This window comes from Candoia aspera, chromosome 7 (genome assembly GCF_035149785.1).
Source record: "Candoia aspera isolate rCanAsp1 chromosome 7, rCanAsp1.hap2, whole genome shotgun sequence".
Lineage (NCBI taxonomy): Eukaryota > Metazoa > Chordata > Lepidosauria > Squamata > Boidae > Candoia > Candoia aspera.
Genome location: NC_086159.1, coordinates 48328665 through 48353466, shown reverse-complemented (window position 1 = coordinate 48353466; position 24802 = coordinate 48328665). Strand labels below are relative to the sequence as shown.

The window sequence follows — 24802 nt, the reverse complement described above, 5'->3', positions numbered from 1 at the left end:
AACACTGGAATTGAATCTGTGTCATATATATTAGATTATTAGAAAACCAGCAATTACATAAAAAAAAGTAACTGCACAGATACTATATTAGTGGTGAATGCATACAATTCCTGCTATTGATTATTCTGAGCCATTTTGATGCCCAAGTGTCTAGGAGGGCTGTAATAAAATACAATATGCCCATGTGGTAGAGTAATATAAAAATTAAATCTGTAGTTTTAATTAACCAGTGGGATGGTTTGCTTCTAAAAAGGGTTTTAGTGCTGGAAGAGAGGAATATGTTAAAAGCAGAATGAAAACACAACACAGCACATTTTTCCCACACACATATTACATTAGAAAGTGATGATGAACCAGTGACAGTATTTTATCCAAGAAACACTGACTTTACAGATGTGCATGAAATGAACCTGAACATCAATGGTGACCTAAATTAAGAATTACCTGAACTGAAATGCACATACTGTGAATGCAGAAGTGCATTCTATGTGACATCCACATCCAGATTTCTTTCCACAGTTGAAAAGACTATGAAACGTTGTTTATAACAATTTAAGATTTCATGAAGCCTGCTATTACATGTGTTATTGCATACAGATTTAGTTGATGTCATAGATGATCTTCTACACTGTTCAGTTACAGATTCAAACTTATTTACAGTAGCAGTATAGTACCCTACTAAAAGAAACATTTGTACTGATGCAAAGGCAGCATATGAAATGCCTGCCCCACAATAAATATTATAGTTCGGCTGAATACTATGAAGATGGGAGAAGTGTAAAAGAAAGAAGAGACACCTAGAACAATTACTTTGTTATGCTGAAAGCTTTTCTGGAAAATGTTTAAAATATTTTAGATCTTTCAAAAGTTGATCACTATTTTCCAGCCATGTCATTTACTTTTTAAATGATGTTACTAGATTTCTTGACTAAGAAGATAATACCTGAGAAATCCACCTCAAGCATCTTATTCCAGGAGAAGTGGCTTGCATGATGTATATATAATTATGAATTTTTTGCTTGAGTAAGTTTCTTACTGGAATATTAGTTACTCTCTATTTTGATATTTGATTAATATTGACAATTACAAACAAACTGATGAAGCTTGTTCTTCAAAAGCTCTTGCTATACTACGTGGATTTATAATTTACAATTTTACCTACTGCATCCTGGCAATGGAATACAACAGAAGCAGTAAAAGGAATTAATGCTCAAAGAGTATAGTAGGAAAAGGGGAGAAGCTTATTGTTCTAAAGGAATGTTCTAAAACTCACTAGCATTAAGTAGCTAAAGAATAAACAAGACAAACATTTATCCAGTACATCCAAATAAACAGTATTTGTGGGAAAATTCTTTCAATAGGAATACTGTATACAGAGGAGACCAAAGCATCTAATGCATGAAAGTATCTGATACCAAATAAATATTAAGTAAAAAGAATCTCCCAGTCTGCTACATCATAGCTACACATTTGACACAAAGATAGCACAAAAATAGATTTACCACCCAGTATTTCCCTATTCTCTTAGGCAACTTTACTGACAGGTGCTAGACTGAACCCAGAAAAAAAGCTGATTTCCCCACCCGAAGCACATAGAAGGACCTGTACATTTTCATTACAGTGTAGAAAGAGGAAAAAAGCTTGAATTCATATGCATAAGCAAAACCCTCTAAAAGTTCTCCACTGAAACATCACTGTCTTCAGCAAATGATACCTAAATAGAGTATCAGGTTTTCCTAACTTTAGTAATTTATAAATTAAATGTGTTCTAAATTAAAGTCAGCTAACACAGAGATTGGGAAAATAGAGGCTACCTATCCAGTTTCAATTATGGTCTTCCCAATTCACATCTCATTTAGTATTTTAGGCTACATTAAACTGGGAAAAATAAATTCAATCAGATCACAACAGTGTCCTCACCAGGAGGGACATTAAAAAGAAAGCACTAAGATACTAGCAGCATTAACGTTCTGGTCCTTATATGCACCAATAATATAAGCTTAGGGAAGCTGCAACTTCTAAGAGATTATGTACAGATCAGCCCTAGATTTCAGGTACAAACAGTGCAGGTCAGTCAAGCTTAAGAGAATTTATGTTTGAACCACTACTCGCATTTATCAACAGACTGTCTTTTCCAAAGGTCCTTGTTAATAATCAAACATTTCCTATTACCAGCACTGGTGCTGCTTTTACAAGAGTTTGTTTCCATGTATTAAAGGAATGACGTAGACAGAAATGTCATCTCCTGAGCCCAGCCGGTCATTGGATATCCTCCAGCCTCTGTCCTTCAGCACTCCCCTAGCTCGCATTACCAAATCCTGAGCTGCTAGTGTGTACCTGTAGATAAAGAAGGAATAGCCAATATTGAAAATTGCTGTTAAAGAAGGATCTTTATTGTTAGACAGGACATATTAATCACCATAGATTTGCATTATCAACCTTCAAATTTAGCTACCTTATTCATAGTCTCCAGCCAGGACCAAATATTCTGAATTAATACTTTGAAAAAAGCTATAGCTCAGCAGGTAATCACATAGTTTGCACACAACTGAGCATAAGATGAATTTCCAATGTGGAAAGAAAAAATACTCCAATCTAAACACTTGGACAGTCATTACCCCTGGTCTCTTGAGCAAGGTAGGACAAGTCTGATTGGGCACCAGGAAACTTCATTATGATCACAAGAGGCAAAACTGAAAACCTGAAGTCCACGGGTTAAACTAGAAAAGATGTTCAGAGATCTATAACTACAATTCCTGCCACATTAGGGGAATCCAAACTGAATCAGGACTAGAACACTGCAAAAGAAGGAAGTTAAATCTTTTCCCCATTTTGGAAAACATACAGACTGAAATAAAAAATGACACCTAATCATATTGATGATATGTGTACATGTTTCATAAAATACATGTACTATAAATACAAGATTTCTATTGTCTGTTTTTTTTTTAAGAGGAGCAGGGAGAAATCCTTTATCCTACATCATATAGCAGAAGACTAAATGATAATTTATATGGGCCAAGAGGCAACTAATAGCTACAGATATATATGCAACAACCTATTGAGATATATAGCAGGGTAATCATCCATTTCAGATATTCTGACCTATGGTATATCTCCTACAATCTCTACCCTTGCCCATATGGCTGAAGCCAACAGGAGTTCAAAGCATCTGGAACACAGATATAACCAGTATAGTAGAACTAGAAAGGGCTTATAATCTTTGTATCCTTTAAATATGAAGTTGCTTTAAGCATAATGAAAACTTAGGAACTCAGTATTAGAGATTCTGAATAGTTCAAATAAAAAATATAGATATATCAGAGGAAACAGTGCTAAAGTTACAAAACAAGAGCAGGCAAATGGAAGTAAAAAAAAATTGATAGAAAATAGATAAAGCATGTAAATAATGAAGACTGTTTTTCCTTCTTGGCAATACCTGAGGAAGAAGATGTTCCAGATAATCTGGAGATTAATATCAATAACAGCATTACAGCATGCTTTCTCTTCTAATGTGGTGCATATGGCATGTAACTTTTAAAGCAACTTTACAAAATTGCTGAAGTAGCTTTCAAGCAATCAATCCTCCCTAATGAAGTACCTAATTGGTATAGCACTTCAGAATATACATTTGCTTCCCCCTGAAGCTTCTAATATTGATCGTGGGACTACTGCAAAGACAACAAAAGGCATTCCTGGCAAGCAATCTGAACTGTCCATTTTTATTTGCAACCTGGAAAAAGAAACAGCTAATCTTAGTGCAAACAACAATAAGGGAAGAGCAGAACGAAAAATAAGACACAGCATTAAACTGCTATCATGTCACTAAGGAAGAAATTGACCAAAATATGTGCTCAAATTTCAGGGCACTCTATTACTGGTGTATTCTTTCCAGTTGCTTTAGACATTTAAATTTAAATTTAGATATTAGACATAAGATATCTTTTACTAACTAAGATTGTGGACCTTATCAAGTGTGTTTGTATGTGCATGAGCACACATGTGTGTAAGCATACATAAAGACATGATATTGAGAAGCAAAACATTTAAGAATTAGTTTGTCATGTGTCAAAAATGACACTGTGTTTAGGTCAAATAAAAGCAGTTCCCAAATCAAAAGACAGAATGCATGTGAACAGTTGGCATGGGCATCTAGCTGGAAAGTTGTAGAAATATTTCTATATCCAAACATTTGATGAAAGGTGATATTTCACTCACAAGGTGAGTGAATATCAAAGAGATGGAAAGTGGATCAGCTTAAATGTTTTTAAAAATTGATCTTCTCTACAGGGCACAGAACAGCTTTAGTCAGCTTTTAAGCAACTAAAAACTAAATTAATCTATACCTCACAAAAGTTCATCCCTTAATTGTAAGCATGTGCAGACAGGAATGTGAATCTTTTATTTCATTGTCTTTAAAATTGTAGAACTAAAATTAGCCCCTTGTGAAATACAATACCAAAACCACAGTGAAAATGTTTTTTGTTCTAAGTGGTAAGCTAGTCATGTTGTAACAAAATACCCTCATTTTATCCTTAGGAAAAAGCAGGATGCTTTCAAAGACAACTTTACAGAAGAGAGGCTACATACCTGTGTGGATCATCAGGGTCACAGTTTGGCAGGAAATTAGTGACAGCTTCTGCTACTTCTTCATTTAATAGTACATCCCAGAGTCCATCTGTAGCTAAGATTAGCACATCATCTGGTCCATGCTCATGCTGGAGAAGATCATATACTCTTACCTGAAAAAAATAACCCACGGAAAGCAAAAAGAGAAGAGCTTTTATGGAATGGGCATCATGCCTACGTGTTTCTAGAAACTGTGCTTTATTCCTTTATCAAGAAATCAAAATTTGGGCACACAATTCTCTCCCCATGTTCTAACTTAATTTCCAGTCTGCTCCAATTTACTTCCCTCTAGATTTTTTGTAGTCTAATCCTTGTAATTTCAGCCTTTGTCAAGTTGACTTGGGGTTCATAGTCCAAACCAAAAAGGAAAACTCCAGGTTGGAAAGCCTGTTCTTCCCTTTGAAAGAACTCAGGGTCCAGAATCTGTAAAGCCTCAAAAATATATTGAACAGGAGACCATCACAAAGTTTAGAATGTATGTATGTATGTATGTACAAAAATGTATATAGAAAAAATAGAGACTGGCATAGTGGTTAAAACAATGGGCTAGAAACCAGGAGACTGGGAGTTCTAGTCCCGCCTTAGGCATGAAAGCCGGCTGGGTGACCTTCGGCCAGTCACTCTCTCTCAGCCCAACTCACCTCACGGGGTTGTTATTGTGGGGAAAATAGGAGGAGGAAGGAGTATTAGGTATGTTCCCCGCCTTAGGTTATTTATAAAAATAATAAAGGTGGGATAAAAAAATCTAAAAAAAACTATTCTGACATGCAGATTATTCCTCACAGTCATGCATGCAGATTGCTTACAAGAAAAATGATATCTGAAATTCTTTGCATGTGGTATAACACATTTCTTGGGCAAGTTATTAGATTTTACTGAATTGTCATGAAGGTCAAAAAATACCACATGTTTTTCAATAGTCTCTTTTGTAAAACACCAGTATTCTAACTGCCTACACATACTTTTCATTGTCAAATCATCTGGCTCCTTCAATAAAGAAAAAAAAAATTACTCACTGAATTACTTATCAAAGATTTTAATTATTTCAGCACTGACTGTATTTTTAAAGAAGTGAAGGAACTTATCACAGCAGTTGAGAAGAATTACTATTTAGACCAGGATTTTAAAAAAAGTGCACCTGGTCCATAATGTTGCATTAGCCTTGTAGTTGACAGGATCAGTGCTCAATTGATGGCTCAGGATATGTTTTGACAATGCAAGAAAAGAGCCATTCATCATATTGTGTGTTTTGTTCATCTTGGAAATCTAGGACAGGGAAACAGAACTTAAAAGCTTTAAGCAGTTTGGTCTCAATACTAATTTCCATTTTCCTGTTAAATAACACAAAAATAGAGTTTAAAAAAAGTGTCATTTTAATTTGATTTGGTGAAATGGGAGAATCAACCAAAGATTTAAAAGCTGATAAACTACTGTACATGCACGTGATTATTCAATCCTCATTAAAATTATCAAAATGGTAAATCTGAAATCTAGAAGTTGGAAAGCTCACTGCTAACAGACATAACTCATATCTTTTTTTTTCCCCTTCAGGCTTACAGAATCTACTTAGTTTCCTAGACACCATATTGAGGGCATGGTTGCTTTAGCTTCTTTATAGCAATATAGCGCTAATGCAAAATTGGTCAAGAACCTACGTTTCAATGCAAGGCCTTTATTTAAAGAATGTATGAGGTTTGAACATAGAAAAACAAAAAACAGACCAGGAAAGTTAAGGCATCTAATAATGAAATTAAGCTGCAACATCTTAAGACGTGTTTTAACTTAAGCTTTCTAATTAACTCTGGCAATCAGACACAAATATAGACAATCTACAAATGCTAGTCTGCAGAGCAAAACTGGGGCATTTAACCTCTTGGACCAAAATGAAGTGAATTAAAAGGCCACAAAAAGAGCGCAGGCATTCAACTCCATTTAAATTGATACTGTATTTGTGGCATATGAAGACATCAACCAGGTTATAATTATGGAGTTACTAAGACAACTGATTGACAAGATTTGCTTCATTAACTAAAAGTTAAACTTGGTAACATCTTATTGTATATAATCACAAGATCACACACAAAGCTGCCTTATGTTGACTCAATGTAGAGAAGAGGAAAAGGGGACCACTTACATTGATGGCATGCTTTTGACTACCTATCTAGTAGGCAATAGGGAGTGCTGTGTGTTACAGGCAGAAAACTGTAATATATTTCCTAATATTCCATTAATTCTAGATCACTCTTAACAGAAAACAATTCATAAAAATAGGATTTCCCCACCATATCTCCACCCTTGCAACCTTAAAACATCAGTTTCAATAGCTAGAAGAAATTGCTACGCCTAGAACAAGCTATGATTTCTATAACTAGCCTTCTACAGTATGTGTTCAGTATGTCAGAGCCTTTCAAGCCATCCACATCTATTTTTTTAAACAAAATGGGCTTTTTAAATGACTTTATGTCTGTTTACTTACACATACCTCCTCCTTTTCAACCAGAAAGTCTCAGAATGATTTACAGATAAAAACAACACCAAGATCATAAAATACATTTTTAAAAAGAGGGAGACAGATCATGCCCGCGAGTTTACAATAAAAAAGATGTGACTAGCCCACTTGCTCTAAGAGTCTTAGGTTAGAAAATCTACACTAAGTGGCCTATATGGTTTGACCATCTGTTCTTTAAGTAATAACAATATTTCTTAAGTATTTTTCATGTGGACTCTCTTTAAATCTTTTGCATGCATAAATATTGACACAAAGAAATTTTGTACATGTTTCATTTGTTTTTAGAGGAAATACTTTTTTAATTCATGTTCCCCCATAACAGATACATGAATGTTCTACCTCTGGTGATGAGGACAAAAAAGGTTTGATGTAGATGTTTGAGTCATGCACCTTCAGGTCATGATCTCCAAGTCCTCTTGTAACCCCAATAGTTGCCATGACACGAGCCTAGGAAAAAATGTATGCCATAAAAGCGTAAGAACACCAGAGAAGACTAGGAGGAAGATTCATGAGCAGTAAAAGATGCCTAGCAATACATAGTAACACTATGGAATCAGATGCTATTGAATGGCTACCACTTTAAATGATTTCAAAGGAGCTATTTGTCCTAAGTGCTATATGCTATCATTTGAAACCCAGTAGTATACCTTAAATGTCAACAGCTGAAGAAAGTTGTTGTCTTCCTGTCTTACGACTATCCTGTTTGTATCTGGTTAGCCATTGTTATGACACAAATTAAGGACTAGATGAACTTTGCCCTGATATAGTAGGAATCCTCTTACATCCTTATATATTTAATCAGAGCAAAGGCTAATCTTATTCAGAGTTTTGTTCTCAGAGTTGCAAACTAGATGTGAACTGACAGCTCACTAGAAAAGAGCATAAGCATGGTGGCCATGCGGCTTTCCTCATACACATCTTGCAGGAGGGTATTTGCCACCACTAGGAGGAGTCAAAATCAGCAGCCAGAAAATCATAGTATACACCAGTGGTTCTCAAACATTTTGGCCTCAGGACCCCTGTACATTCTTAAAAATGATTGAGGACCACAAAGAGCTTTGGTTTATGTGGGTTATATCTATCAATATTTACTATATTAGAAATTAAAACTGATGTTTTAAAATACGTATTTATATGACTTCACGGACCCCCTGAAAGGGTCTAAGGGATCCCCAGGGGTCCTCAGACCACACTTTGAGAACCACTGATATAAGCAAATATTTTTTTACAATCCAAAGAGAAAGCAAAGTTGAGTCTTCTTTCCCAACAACTGTCACCCTTTAGCATCACTGTTATGATATTCTCAAATTCCCTTAGCTACAGTGTGGGATTCTTCAGCTTACTTATGAAGAACTTGCTTTTCAGAGATACTAAATTCTTCTAAAATATGTAGAAAATGAGAAGAAGGATAGCTAAGGACACACACAGAGAGAGAAGAAAATAAACTGAATGTAGCAGGTGCAGAAATACTTTTGAAAACCAAAATCTCATCAAAACATACAGGTAACAGCACAGCTAGACCAACACTGAAATCTGTATGATAAATTCAAATAAGCAATCAAACCACTGGAGAAGGGCTTATAAATGTGATAAGCAAACAAAAGCAATCTTGAGATCACAGTGTCCTCATGATCCTAGAGCCACATCTTCACAATTGCAGGAGTCAGCGCAAATAATTTATTTTCTAATTCTGTATTTGGCAAAAGGTTGCTATTTTGACAGAATTATTTGTCAGTCTCTGATCCCCATCCCTGAAAGAAAATATTATTCCAAGAATGAACTGTGGGTGCAGCTTAAAAAAAAACCCTAGTAACTAGAAATGCAACAGGTGTCCTTATTACCGTGAATTTATTTGATCTCCACATACCAAAACCTGCTCACACCCAATAAAAAACCATTTTGTTTTTTCCCAGTTTAAAAAATCACATTCAGCTTTGCAATCAAGCTGCAGAACTGTCTATCCAAACTTTTTTTTCTTTTCAAAATCTCTCTATCCTAACTTTTCAAATGCATAGTCATGTAAAGACAACAAAAAGCAAGCAAAATAAGACAATTCAGCAGTAAAAGTAATTAAATTACTTTTCTCTGAAACAGGCTTCTTCATTTGTCATGGACCCTAGGAACTGAATTATAAGAAACACAATGTTCTTCTAAACTGTCAGAAAAATAAAATAAAGTGAAAAAAGGTAGAAAACCACAAATAGCTTAGGGCTAAATTGAGTAACAAATATGATGTAGCTCCCATGTTCCTTTGACAAAACACTTATTCCTACCTTCTTGCCTTCTCCATATATAAGGGGAAACTTCAAGTCATCCTCTTCAATGGTTTTGTATGCCCTGCAGAAGGAATAAAAGAACTTTATAAAGCTTAGACTCAAATATCAATCCAGGCCTTTGACACTACTGTTTTTCCCCCTCTTCTCCATTTCTCTGTGAATTCGTTTGTTTCACCTTTGCAATATACTCCCATGTTTTTCTTTCTACTTTTCAGTTCCCCTGCCAGCTTATATGCTTGTATAAGAGTTAATATAAGGAGTGCAATATAAATTTTACAAACAAAAATCTACCTTTTGGTCTAATGCAAGGTAGGAAACTAAATTAGAGCCCCTCCTGATTCTCCCAACTGCTGGCCACAGCTTTCTCCAATCAGCAATACAAGTCCATAAAAGGATGATGATCAAACAGGATAGCAAGAGCAGGGAGATGGGAGTAACAACAAAACATAAGGAGATGAAGGCAGGGAACAAGCAAGAGAGAGTTTGGGAGGCAAAGAAATGGGTTAGTGATAAATTGGCTAAATAGCCACAAATGTGTGGTTCAGACTTTGAAAAGTAATCCTGAACATGGGCAAGAAAAAGACAAGAACTAATCCTGTGGGTTCACATTTGGGGGCACATTCCCCACTTCTTTTACTGACATCCTCATGCAAGTAATCTGCAATTTCACCTCTCCACTTTGGCTTTCTAAATGGGTGAAATGGTGGATTAGTGATTGACTACAAACTTCTTGCAGCCATTTTGGGAAGACACCAACTACATTTTCCTCAAAATTGCAATTGTTTTAACTGGGAGTATCAGTTCTACCGAATCCATAAAAGGAAGGCAAAAGAAGCTGTGAAGAAGAATCGTTTGATAGATCTCCCCTGCAACAGTATGGTCACCCACAGGATCCTCCTATGTTTGATCTATATAACTATAACCTTTGAACTTTAAACCATAACAGTATGTTCATCCTGTCTACTCCTTTTCAGGACAAGCCTTTCTATAAAACATATTATAGCCCTGCTGCCACCTCATAAACAAGTCACACAAACACAGGAGGATCCTTTTCAAACAGGACAGCATGACCCCTCAGGAGAGATTGATTTAATCCAGAGCAACAAACAATACAAATCACAGCTAAGGTACAGCCCTCAAGTTTTGTCCTTACTTTCTTAACTATGGCCTTGAAAAGAAATCAATAGCTGACAAAACATGACACAACCTGCAAGATACTGTTTATGGCTTACAGTCTTCAAAAATCTGGCTATCATGTAAGAATTGATGTTAAAAAGCAAATGCAAAATCATACATATTACATGCTGTACCTCTTCCTGCTCTGCCAGAGGCCCCCAAATTTCTAAAAGTTTCTTGCAGGGCTATTGCACTCTACAAGAAAACTCATTAAAAGGTAAATGCATGTGCAAAGTTCCTGTAATTCAATCTGAAAATAAATAGGGCCTTGGTCAGTAAATAGTTCTTAAATTTTATAAGAGAATTCCAAATTATACAGAGTGATACCAGCAATTCATGCCCCAAGAAATCCTGGAGCAACACAGGAAGATGACGATTCAACCTGCCTTCTTGCCCTCTAGTTACACCTTCAAATCCAAACATAGACAGTGTGCCATTTTTTTGTCTATTGGCAAACTACACCAAGGTGTTCAGCTTAATGAGAAACACACAGTTATTCTTCATTAGCATGAAGGTTATAATTTTATTTGCAGGCAACCAACCCTGGTGCTATTCAACAGCTATGAAATGTTGTTTTAATATGGGATGTTTTAATATGGGATTAGAAATGAGTTATTCTCTTTCTATATTTTCTTAGAGAAGACATGTTGTAAAAACTGATGTTCAAATATTACATACAATATTAAATAAAGTACAAGCAACAAAAGGATACTAAGAATAAATTGCTCAAAAAAGTCATGGCTAGAAGAGCAAAATGGGCTCCATTGCACAATTTTTCTGCCTTTGCAGTGGGATTTTCCCTCACTCTCTTTTCTTCAATGATTCCTGCACACCCTCTAATTTTGTCCTCTGGAGTCAATTCTGAGAGAAGACACATAAGAGGGAAAAAACCCATTCTATAAAGAGGTCACCAAAATTCCTCAGTTTCTGCCTCATAATTATAGATACTGACGTGCTGATTCCCAATGTAATCTTATAAACCAAGGAAACTATATACAAGTGTAACTAAGTAGCCTTATTTACCAACCAAATTACCAAATTCAGTGACCAACCAAATTACCAAATTCAGTGACCAACCAAATTACCAAATTCAGCAACCGTCCAAAGTTATGGCAGTGCTGAAAAAATAACTATGACCCATTTACGACCTTTGCAGTGTCCCTGAGTCACATGATCACCATTATAGTTAGTACATGTTGTCTTGTACCAGACCTGTTTTTTTTTTTCTTCCCCCCCTTTTAGAGAAGAGAGATTGCAGAGAAAGAGATTGCAAGAAAGGAAGTTGTTTGCTCTTCTACACATCAAAAAGCAATGTAATCGTGCCAGCAGCCCAGGGCTGGGAGTTGTGGCACGCTACACAAACAACTAACAGTTACTCTCTTGAAATCTCTTCCTCTCCAATCCCTCTGCTCTGTCGGGGTACAGGGGAGTGGAGGAAAAAAGCAAGCAATTTCTGTGGGCAATCTCTTCTTCTTTGCTTGACCCTTCCCCCCCACCCCCCAGAGCAGAGATTGGAGAGGGATTTCAAGAGAGTAAGCTGTTTGCTCTTCTACACATCAAGAACAATGCAACTGCACCAGCAGCCCAAAGCTGGGAGCTGTGGACGCACTACAAAAAGACCTTACTCTCTTGAAATCTCTTTCTCTCCAACCTCCCCACTCTGTGCGAGGCAGGGAAGGGTCAGGCAAAGGAGAGATTGCCTACAGAAATTGTTTGCTTTCCCCCCCCACACACACACAGTAAAGAGATTGGAGAGGAAGGGATTTCTGTAAGCTGTTTGCATAGCACATCCACACCTCCCAACCACAGACTGTCTGCATGATCGCATTGCTTTTGACATGTACAAGACAGTAAGCAGGCACACAAACATACCAAAGGGCAGGCCAGCGCAAACAAAAGCCAAAGGTGTGAAACTGACTACCCTTATCTCTTTCCAGCTGGAAAGTAGAGTCGCAGTCATCTGATTTCCCACTTAGTGATCACTTAGCTGTGGAGTTGCTGGTCCCAATTAGGGTCATTAAGCGAGGACTACCTGTATTTTATTACACTTTTACAACAAACAAGCATTCCTACACATGTATGTCAGCAGTATACCCCCAAACGTCTAATTGTCTCAGATAATATTTGGATATTTCATTTCATCTCAGAATAGTGGGTTTCAGTTTTTATTTTTCTTCTTAATCTTGAATTTGTGCAGTTGCACTAATGTGTGCTCTCTCTCACACACACAAACAGGAAATGTTTGCTTTTACTTATTTATTAGAAAGGAAAAGGTCAGGATTCTGAAGCAATTTAGCACCAAGATCAAGATTTACGCTTCTAAAATAAATATCATATTGTGTAAATAAGGTCTTTAGGAGAGCAGTGTTACTAAACTTCAATTAAAAATATCCCAGCAGTAGAAGAGGAGCGGGATAAAATAGTCTCTAAGCCGTCAAGAGTTGTTTGATTGTAGTGGAATCAGTAGAAGTGTAATATATTTTGTAAAGAAACAGGAAGAAGGAAATGTAAAAAAAAAAAAAAAAAAGAATATGACACAAAACAGATACCTCTTTAATGGGATCAATAAAAGAGGGCGGGAACAAGACCAGACAGCTATTTCATAGTGAATGAGAATCCGCTTCTGTTTCCCCAGCTGCTCAGCCTAGCTAAGGCATTACACTAACCTCCAAAATAAGAAAGCAGAGATTGACAGTACTTACTTCAAAGTCAAAACTGAAATATTGTCAAAATTGAAAATAAAACCATTCCAAGCCCTAAAACAAATTTGGAAGTAAAAGAAAACTCTTTCACGATCAAGCAATGCAAGGACCTTAACAGGAGGTACTGTACAGTTCCAATCTAAGGGCACAGCAGACAGCCACAGTAGCGTTTTCTTGCAGTCTGGGACATGCCAGCATAAATCTTGTGCTCCCCTCATTACTGATCCCTATTTTGTCTCAAGACTTATGAGTGGTCCTGCCCTTACATTTTTTAATATAAGACAAGTTAAGGAAAGCGACAGGTGAATTTTCCCAGCTTCATCCTCAGCTACTGCCATGAGGAAATGAGAGTATGGCCAGCAACTCCTGGAAGCAGCCCACGGAATAGCCAAAATGGAGAGGGAGTAGGCAAAAGGGCACATCCACATCCACACAAAGGAACAAAAAGTATGGCCATGTAAAACCTTGCTGGTAAAAGCAGCAGAAAATCTGTAGCGCACACCCTGATGACACAACCAGCAACATACAACTGACAGAAACCCTCTTTCTCTCCTGGTTTAAATCAAACTTCTAGATAGGAGGCTGTTTTTTTAAAGAAAGGTCTAATGCTCTTTGAAAACAGCACTAAATTCATGTTTAAAAAAATAGTGTTCTCAAATGAATGCTAAACTGATATACAGTCAGGAGGCTTCATTAGAACTGGAAAGTGCTTCGGAAAGCCCCAGCCAGCCCTGCCAGCCACTCCTGAAGCCCAGGCTGAGATGGTCAGGGAGAGCAGCATGCAGCAACCACAGGAAAGGAGCCTCAAGTCACCAGTTGGACTCAGGCAGATCCCAATCCTTGATCATGTTGTCAATGAACCAGCTAGATCATTTCTGTAGCAAAAATTGTGTGGTAGGAAGAAGGGAAACGCTACCTTAGAACCAGAACAGCTAAAGGTGACTTGAAGCTACTTGAGCTGTGGGCCAAGGATGAGTGTAGGCAACGTTATCATGAACTCATAGAAAAATTATTATGTGTTCGTGCCAGTTAAGGGGGAGGGAAGATGAGCCCTAAATCTTAAATGGCTATTGACCTCTTCCTTTTCAATTAAGGGGTATCTGTGAGGTTTCTGTTTTTTCTCCAGCTCATCCTGCCCCAGTGATGCTGCTTCTGTTCCTCTGCCATGTGTGCATTTACAGAAAACAAGCTAATTTGTCACTGCCAAGAGATGTGCAGAACACACAGCAGGTCAGATCCCTCTCCTTGCTGTTCTTGGAGCCACGGCTGCAAATCTTGAACAAAATGCAGAACACACACGTTGTGTACATCTATTTATCATCCCTGAACCAGGCTCCAAACAAAATCCATGAAACTCTATGCCACCTGCATACATAGTCAGAAATCAAATACCTTAGCCCATATATCTGGTTATAACCCAATCTTTCTGTTTGCTATTCTCTGTTTGCTTGCTAGTTGGTGCAAACTATTGCCACCATTACATTAAAAAAAAATCATTCTCAGTTGTATGTTTGCCTAAAAGGAAATTTCAGCTGTGCCCCTAAATAGCTAAAAAACAAACAAACAGGAACTACATGGATAAAATTGTATGGATGACTGGAGAGAAAGACTTAGTTACACAATCAAGAGATGATCACTGCTCTCTTGCAGACTTCTAAGGGAGTAGGCTGGCTGGGGAATCCTGGGAGTTGAAGTCTATGCATCTTAAAGTTGCTGAGGTTGAGAAACACTGGTCTAATGCACACCCAAACAATATATGTTATCTGTGTGACTGAAACATAGTTTATAGTGGGAGCTGATGTGGATTTAGAAACAAAACACGACTCAGCAAGTGAAAACAGAATACAGACAACTGCCCATTAGTCTTTATAGCCCACACCCTTTCCAGTCTATCAGGAAAGACCACTTCTCTGAATAAGACTAAGCAGCAGCTAATAGAGTTCCCTGGTATGGAGTGACAGATAAATCCAGGCCAGGGAAAGGGATGCTGCCCCTTCAAATACTATTATGAGATCTATGGCAAAGCTAATGGAGACTGTCAGTTGGGTATCTTTTATTAGATGCTCTCGGGAAGGTAAAGCCTAACAGGACTTTAGTGCCTGACTCTATGGAGCCATTTATATCAGAGGGCTGGAAAGGGTAGGATCGGTCTTGCCTTCATCCACCATTATCCTTATCCCCTCGTCAGCCAGATGGCCTCACTGGTCTTCCAAAGGGCATTCGTAGAACAATGAAGACTAAGAGAGACCCACAATAATTATATTTGTAAAACACAGCTTGTAAATTAGCCAAAAGAAAAGCTCTATGAGCTTTCATGTTCAGCAGGCATGCTAGGAAAACCCACTGGATTAAAACATAAAGTTTCCAAAGAAAAGTAAGCACCACCTCAACTAAAAGAAAAAAAAAACAGAAAAAGAAATTAAAATGTAGGTTTTTTTTAAAAAATTAGATCTCAGGCGGCAAGACTTGTTCCATCAAAAAAAAAAAAAAAGCCAACTAGCACCATTCCACTAGACTGAAAAATAACTATTACAAAATATTCAACATCCCCTTTTTGGATTGAGGGGAAAGGCTTTTTTTGCACCAGGATTCCAGCCTTTGACTTCTGAAAGAATCTCTCTCACACCAACTAAACCCATTGGAGAATTAACTGTAAGGTTTTAATTGCCTTATCAAAAAGAGATGGGGGAGAAATTCCTTCCTCTGAATTTTCACATTCAGTATGAAAACAAAAAGTCCGTTATCCTTCAGATATTAGATCTTTCCAAATTTTTCAATGGATGGCTTCACGTTTTAGAAAAACTGCATACTGAAAATGCATACAGCTATGATATCTTAATTTCTCTTGTCCCTAATGGTTACACTGAAGGTAGTATTTCCTCTGTTGATAGCATTGCTTGCTAAAAAAAAAAGAGCATATAAAATAGCATCTTATCCCAATGTTAGAATTAATGAACTGTGTTCCTACATAACAACACAATGATCAAAATGGTATTAAATAGACAAAATAAGAAGCCTTGAGTAGTTCTAGGGCAAGGCCACAATGGGAGCTGCAAAAGCACCAGGGACAAATAAAATCCTTAAGCAACAAACAATACACTCTAGATGGCGCAAAATTACAAGCCTGAAATTTTGTTTTCACCTACTCCCCCATGTTTGTGACACAACCAGTTTTCCATGTCTGGGTTCCAATATAATCTCTTTAGTTGTGTGATCAAAAGGTGTTATTATGTAAGAACCCTTGTATTTCTAAATGTTACATATACATGACCAGATCTCTGGGCATGTTTTCAAAGCATATTTTCCAGTTTTCCAAAAAGGGGTGTACACCTACCAGCCAATCATGCTGAAGTCTCGATAAAGCATTCTTCTTCCAATTTCCTTTCGCTGAACTCTCCTTGGAAACTCCAAATGTGTAAACTCATTTCCCAGCAAATGGGGCTGCATATATGCCTGTAAGTTAAGAGAGGGCAATGACTAGGCAATCATCCTAGAAATCTGTAATTACAGCTCACACTTCTCCCTCATCTCATCAAACTATCCCAAACCCCTAGTTACATCTTTTCATTGTCTGGCTTGCACAACTGCTGTACTTTCTTCTGGCATTTGCAATCAGGAGAAGCTGCTTATACATTTGATTTTATACTGAACTAGGGCTGAGCATCACAATTCTGTAATACCATATCAGGCCCTAATTTGTTCTTTCTCATCTTACCTATGAGCTTTTGGCAGCCTGTTAGCCTTATAGATTGCCAATACCCTCAGCTTTCCTAGGCAGATCAACTTATTGGAGAGAAGGTGATGTCTCACTTGGCTACCCAAACAGAAGAGTCTCATTGCCAAAGCAATCTGTATCAGCCAACCCCTAAAAATTGTACACAGAGTCCTGGGTGAGAACAAGGCCTTTCACCCCCAGATCTGACTTCTCAAAGAGATATCACTGCTTGGACATATTCCCAGCTTGCTGGAGAGACAGTCCAGCTGTTGGTTGTAAACGTTTTTTTAAGTCTTGTACTATTTTATTATATTTGCATACATGCTACATATTGTACATGGTGATTCTGTAATATGGTGCCATCCAAAATAATCAACATTTCTTCAGTCACTGCTATAAATATTATTAAACATGCCAACTTTCTTTAATAAAAATGAATGAACAACTTAAAAAGCATACAAATCATTTGCATATTTAGTGGAAAATCCATAGATTCATAAACTTATAGACAAGAGGTTCCTGCCAAATCTAATAAAATTAATGAGAGATCTGATCAGCTGCTGTACCAAAGCTTTCATCTCCTTCTGCTTTCTGAAAAGCTGGTTTTTTTCTGTCACAAATCTGATAAGACATTTCTCTGGCTTTCAAAATGGCTTCTTTACACAAGGGCAAACTAAAAGACCTATTTTGTAGATTAATGCTACTGGTGCTGAAATCTGAGTTATTGACTAGTTTCAGTGCGTGTTCATAATAACTTTGGTGGCATCTAGATAAGATCCCTAAAACAGAAACAAAAGCTGCTGTTTTATGGTGGGGCATGAGAGAGACTGCATGCATCTCATCCCAACAGCTTGTAGTGGCAGTAAGACTGGGGAAGAAAAAGAAAGAAAGACTAAATGTAATAGGAATCCCAAAACATTTCTTTTCATTACGAACAGTATTACTTCCAGTGCTTCTGAAACTCTCCCTAATGCAATTTCACCTTTCTTACACATTTTCTTTGCATCTGATATCTAGAGCCAGAGCCTATATGGTACATCAGGAGATGAACTAAATACATAGAAGTTTTAGGGAATTGGCAGAAGCACTTTTAAGTCAGTCTTTTTAAGTCCAACCAGAAAAAAGGAAGACATCATCACAGGCAGTGTTCTATCTCTGTTTCCTTCATGTAAGACCATATTGGAGAGCCAGTTTGGTCTAGTGGTTAAGGCTCCAGACTAGAAACCAGGAGACTGAGTTCTAGTCCCATCTTAGGCATGAAAGCCAGCTGGGTGACCCTGGGACAGTCACTGTCTCTCAGCCCAACTCACCTCACAGGGTTGCTGTTGTGGGGAAAATAGGAGGAAGAAGGAGTATTAGGTATGTTCGCTGCCTTGAGTTATTTATAAAAATAATAAAGGTGGCATAGAAAATAAATAAATAAATAAATAAAATAAAAAATAAAATAAAATAAAATAAAATTCCAAAAATGCCACAGAACCTCCTTGATTTTAAAGGTACACAAATTACTTAAATGACAGAAGCATGAATATTTATTATATTTGCTTTGTGTTTGTTGCTGTAAATATGTGTGCTCCTGAAGTAGTCCTCTCTCCCAAAACATTTAAGACACTGGGTAGTGTGAACAGCAGCAATAAAACCAAGAGTACAGTACAGTTCACTCTCCCTGTGTCCTCCATTCCTGCTTTTATACTCAGCCAACCTATGATCTAAAGAGCAAGCATTTCTAAAAAGGAAAAGCTATCTGGCCTCCCAAACCTGCCCCAATCAGCCTCAGCGGGATGAAAGGCCACTAAAATGATGATGCACTAGAGATTGTGAGAGAAAGCAAGGGACATAAGGGAGGAAGAAACAGATTTGTGTGTAGCATTTGCCTGAGGTGTTAGCTGCTCCTCCAGAGAATTTATGTAAAGGCCACACTTGGCAGATTCCACAACCTGACAAAGAGATGGCTGTTTCTGCTTTAAGAAATGGAAATAGGAAGGACAGAGATCACCACCAATATTCTGACAACTGCCAAGGCACAAGGAGACTAATAAACCAGACTCCTTGTCTGTTCTGAATTCGACAAGTAAAAATATACTATTTAATATATGCAGGGATGGTACATGAACATTTGGCTGTACCAGATCTCTTAACGTTTAAGTGCTGCAGACTCTTTATTGCTTTGTATGTTCTGCCATAGCTCTTGATTGCACTGAGTATGGGTGATGATGATTGCTTTGTAAGTTCTGCCAAGTTGGAGGACTCCTGAGAATATCGTGGACAGCAGCAAGGTGGATGGACAGTTACAGTGGCAATAGGGGCACTGATAGAAGACCTAAAAGACCAGGTTAGGACAGATAATCATGGAGAAAATCTATCTTCGTGGTTGCTAAGAGCTGCCACCGATTTGATGGCACATGATCAATTAATCAGTGTCCTGCCACAGCTCTTGATTGCACTGAATGTGGGTTATTATATTGTTCAGGAACTGAATATGTTTCTAAAGTCACAAAACTCCTACAGTTAGTATGCCCAGTCTCCATGTATTTAATCATTTCCTCTTCTGACATATTAAGAGCAATTATTTGGCAACAATTCTGGGCTTTTGAGACAGTTTGTAGTCCTGGGATTGGAAGTTGTTCACTTTGGTTTAAAAAACCCACCACATCCTTGAGTTCACATATCATGGGAACTTTGGTTCATCTGGACCTAAAAGACAGTGTTTTAAATCTTCCCCGGCTCATTCATGAACATTTCAACTATTCTTATGGTACTTAATAGCAATCAGACACACCAAGTACTCTTCTGGTTTAACAGAGGCAGTGCAAAGCATCGATTTCACATATAAAGAACCAGGTAGGCAACAGTTCCATTCTTACCACCTGCTAATATAAGATTTTAGGTCTCTTACCAGATACTGGAGCCGCTGACGCTCTGTTTCTGGTGTGAATTCTGAAGACATTGGAATGACCTCTCCATTTCTGATTATTATGGCTCTGAAAAATCCAGAATACATAGTAAGAGTGTGGAGAGCAGCCCCTTTTTAGAAAGGTGGCTTTTTTTAGGAAACTGAAGTGTTGATCTGTTCTATCAAACCAAAAAATAAGAGAAGCACATTTGCCTATGCCACAGAAAACTTATAGCATACATTAGATCACTGAACAACTCTCTGCAGGCTAGGATCTCATATGGGTATTGATGGGTCTTCAATCTCTGGCTCCAGATGACTTATGCATATGGCTTATTTATGCAAAACTGCTAAGTTGTATGTCATTTCAGAAAATAACCATTTTAGCACAAATGAAAATGGCAAAAAACCCCATATTTAGACACAAAAATCTAACCAGGTATCTACCAAGAGAAAGAATATGTGTGTACTGCTTAGTATGTCATCCTTATCAGAAGCCTGCTACAGTTTAAAATTACTTCAATTTTTTTGACTAATTGAAATACCATCAGTGGAGCAATGTAGATTTTATTAACTAATTCCTTGTGAAATAATAAAATTTGACCACGAATATGAATCCAAGTCCTTTGCTGAGCCAAAGGGTACTTTAATTCATACAAATACAACAGAGAATCTTTGCAACTTTAAAGCACCTGAAGCTCCACATTAATTTGACAAAAGAGCAGTCACACTGTAGCTCCACAAACTAACCAAAACACTGTTTCAATAGTAGTTTTGTTTATGCAACTTCAGCACCATTAGCAATATTTCTGTGAAACACAGTAGTGCACACATGTGCGTATATCACTCTCTTATCAACTTGTAAAATAAAGCACTGCCTGATACATATGTAACACATTCATATATTCACATGAATTTTAATTTCCTTGTAGCATTTTTTTTAAGTCATCATTGTGGTGGGTCGGAATAAGAACTCAGGTTAAAACAATTGTATACTCATGCTTATGCTTACTTATATGAATGTAGCATCATGTGTATGTGTGTACGCCTGCACGTTTAACATCCTTAAGACTTAAATTTTATTATTGTACAAATCTGTGTCTGGTAGTGACTGATTACAGAATTCATATTTTGAAAGAAAACAGATTTGAGGCATTTCCTTATCTGCTTGTTAGACTAACAATTACAGCCTTGGCATAAATCATTTATCAAAGTTGTTAAGTTTCCGTTCTAGGAATATGTGTGTAATGTTTTCACACCATGAAGGATACCACTTCGTGGTTATCTTGTTTTCTTACCAGCAGTAAAGCAACTGTGTCTCTGGGATCTTCTGCTAGCGTAGACAGATGCTCAAACTGTCTTTGATCAACATTCTTTATAAGATCTATGTAACCCTGTGGCTCCTGCTTTTTGCTGGGATGCAAGAGACTCACTATAACCTGATAGTTTTAGACTAATAAAACAATTGTTTGGACCTTCTCCCATCTGTTCATTTTCTTCCTGGATTATTTTTGCCTTGATACCAGTAACTCGCCAGGCAGGTTGGCTGGCATACAGCTGTGAATCCTCTTCTTCTGCCTGACCACATCCATAGCTCTTTCTCATATCACCCTGTCCAATCTAAACCTACAGCAGCAGAGACATGACTGGCTCCTACTACTGAGCTGATTCAGCTGGAAAGTTTTGAGGAAAAAGCAACCTAATCATAAGCGACAAAACATCCCCAATCACAATCCTTGACCCAGTCAGCACACTCAAAACAATGCCATTTGAAACAGCCAAGCTTTGTTTCACTCAGAACAAAACCACCAAATTTTTGTTTCATGTTTGGAATGCTTGAAACAGTTATTTGGGGGCTGGAATGCTTCTATTCTTTTACACATCCATTATTATCGTCAACTAAGATCTGTGATCACTAAACAACCTTACTGTCTTAAATGGGCCTGTACAGGCCAAACACGATACATGCACTGCCATGTGTGAGTCAGTCAACATTTCTGTCAGCACCTGATCATTCGAGCATTCACACATACACAGTCAAGAGGCTGGGATTCCTTTAACTGTTTTAATGAAGCGTAATGAACAAGAAGGCAAGCTGCAAATAAAGATTTCCCGCTCAAACCTAATTTAAAACTACATCCCCTTAGTTAGTCCCCTTTCCCATGAAGCATGTCACTCCCCCTCCCATCCAGATGGTATTCCTGGCGTATCTCAGCCCCGCGTCCTTGATGTGCTCCATAGCCATAATAAACCACTTTACACTCCAACTTCACACCTCCTCCCATCTGGCAACATGAGAAAATGAAATGATGGGAGATGCCCTGATAAGGGTTTCTGTGAAACCTTTGATCAGGGGATCTGACTATTTCCCTGTTGATCTTCTAAACCAGGGTTCCGTAGAACCCTAGGTTTCCACGAGTGGTCACTAGGGGTTCCCTGGGAGATCACAATTTATGTAAAAAATTATTTCAAATTCAGGCAACTTCATATTAAAGAAGTTTCATTCTTTATTTTCAGTTTAAGAACACTGTTAATGCATATATACAGGCCTACACATGAAACGAATATAACAATTTCATAACTTCTAGCCTATATTTGAGCCTGAATGTGCAGGGGTTCCCTGAGGCCTGAAAAATATTTCAAGGGTTCCTCCAAGGTCAAAAGGTTGAGAAAGGCTGTTCTAAACAGTCTCAGTAGATACTTATCCAGAACTGCCAGCAACCATTCTCCTGGTGACCAAACAGAGATCATTCAGTAGGAAATTATTTTTCAGTCACTAACCATTCAATAAATGCATTCTTAAAAGTCACCTTACCTAATATTATAGTCAATGAAAGGAGCAATCTGAGCAATTTATCTGATATAGGTACCTAAGAATACTACATGAGCTGCTTCATATGGAAACTACCTTTGGTCTTTGAAGCGAATATCCAGTTCTCATCATGCATTTGCAAGAACAGTACAAATCTCTGGCCTTACAATATTAATGTTTTAAGGTTGGGGGTACTGATTTCAGGGTCTGAAAAGAACACATATATCTAGTCTCTTCCAGAAGCGCTATATGGAAGCTGTGCCGGGTGGGCATTATTGGAGCTGATGTCCAAAACTTTTGGAGGACCTCAGAATGGGGAAGGCTGACATAAAGAAGAAAATGCAACCAAAAATATTATGCCACATGTTGATGCAAAAATACAGCTGTGACAGAAAAACCTCCTTAAAAATATATGCTTCAAGGAAATACCTAGATGTTATTACTAGATATTAAGAGGCTTCACCACTCACACTGTCATGCTGACTATAGATATTAACTTATTTTTTAAGCACAGAGTTAGATTTTGGTGACCTGATGTGATATGAGACAAGATGACTCATGCTGGGGAAAAGAGAATGTCAGAACTAACTGAAAACCCCTCAGTGACAAAGCAGCCTTATGGAATGTATTTTTCCTCAAGCAATAATTCACTTCTATTCATCTTTCAGATCACCTATCTTGTTAACACTGATGTTGTAAAGTGACTTTATTATCCAAATGTAAAAAAAGAACAGCCTAGAATGGTACTCATTTTTATTTCCTTTTGCCTAAATTAAGCTGTCTGATCCCCAAAGCATTTGTCCCAATTTATGCTACGGACAAACACCAGCTCTTCGGCTTTGAAATGGAGATGAGCACCGCCCCCGAGAGTCGGACACGACTGGACTAAATGTCAAGGGAAACCTTTACTACTTTACTTTATGACTGTAATAAAGATTTGATTCTGACTTTTGTCCCAATTGGTATGATATCGAGGGAAAATATTTTTTAAAAAATATACCAGTTCTTTTTAAAAGAAAATTAAATGAAAAGGAGGTTGTGGAGCCCAAGTCTAATACATGGAGATTAGGCTTGGGCCCAACAGATGCTATTCAGTGTGATTCAAGGGCAAACCTTGAATCCATGGGTCATAATGGGGAAGCACCAGCAACTGCTTCATTATTTTGGTAGACTGGGAAGAAAATGGCGAAGATAGCAGACCATCTAGAGAAAGTATTAGCCATACCAATTTTTGACTGAATACCTTCCAAGAGTTTCACTGCAATAAAAAAATTGAAATAGTCACCATCATCCTTTTTAAGGAAGAGATAGGAGGAATTAGGAATCATGGCACCCTTTATATTGTCCAGCAAAAGACCCAATGCAGAAAGAGCCCCATACCATCTTAAAAAATAATTTCAAGGGTTGCTTAAAAAGTAAGTTCATTATTTTCCATTGGTTTTTCTAGAGTGCTAAGATCAACATGACAATTAAGTGTCCTTGTAAGAGAGTATGCTTTGCGTTGCTTCTGATTATTAGCTTTTGTGAGGTGCAGGGAGATTGAACATTAGAGAAGGTTGAATGAAGTGAGAAATTTCCCTGGTTGGGCTGCTTACAACTATTTTATCTACGTCATTACACGTCAGCCCTTTTCCTCAGAATTCTCTATTTAGAGAAATGAAATCGCTACAGTTATTCGCTGTAACAACCCTAACAGCAGCAGGAAAGCCTTAAATCTGTGAGGTGCTGCAAAAACCAAAAGAGGCTTTACACCCATCTAATTTGAAATAAGTTACAGCTACAATTTGCAAACCTGTTTCAGTGGGGTGATCCTATGGAAGTTTTCTTGAATCAAGGCGCCCCTTTGCGCATTATTGGAAATGATGTGAAATTATATATTTTATTACACATGGAATAAATACTAGAAACCAAATAATGAACTCCAAATATATATTTGAAATATTTATCATTGCTTCCTCTCATTTTCAGATTTCCACTTTCTGAATCAGTCATTGATTTGTTAGATGATTTACACACTGAAGGCCATGATTAAATAAAAAGGCCAATTAAATAAACAATGATATTTTTAACATTTTTAAAGCAGCTATCAA

At 37.5% G+C, this 24802-nt stretch overlaps 1 protein-coding gene across 1 annotated transcript in view; it reads right to left on the bottom strand.

Annotated features, from left to right (window-relative positions):
* Positions 1-555: 555 nt before the first annotated feature.
* Positions 556-24802, bottom strand: part of PPM1H (protein phosphatase, Mg2+/Mn2+ dependent 1H) — a 77630-nt gene continuing 53383 nt past the window's right edge. Inside the window, exons 5-10 of the mRNA XM_063309271.1 lie at positions 19904-19988; positions 16627-16745; positions 9412-9475; positions 7478-7585; positions 4591-4742; positions 556-2337 (exon numbers count right to left, since the gene is read on the bottom strand). Coding sequence (XP_063165341.1) covers positions 2190-2337; positions 4591-4742; positions 7478-7585; positions 9412-9475; positions 16627-16745; positions 19904-19988 — 676 coding nt within the window. The 3' untranslated portion in view covers positions 556-2189. The remainder of the gene's footprint in view (positions 2338-4590; positions 4743-7477; positions 7586-9411; positions 9476-16626; positions 16746-19903; positions 19989-24802) is intronic.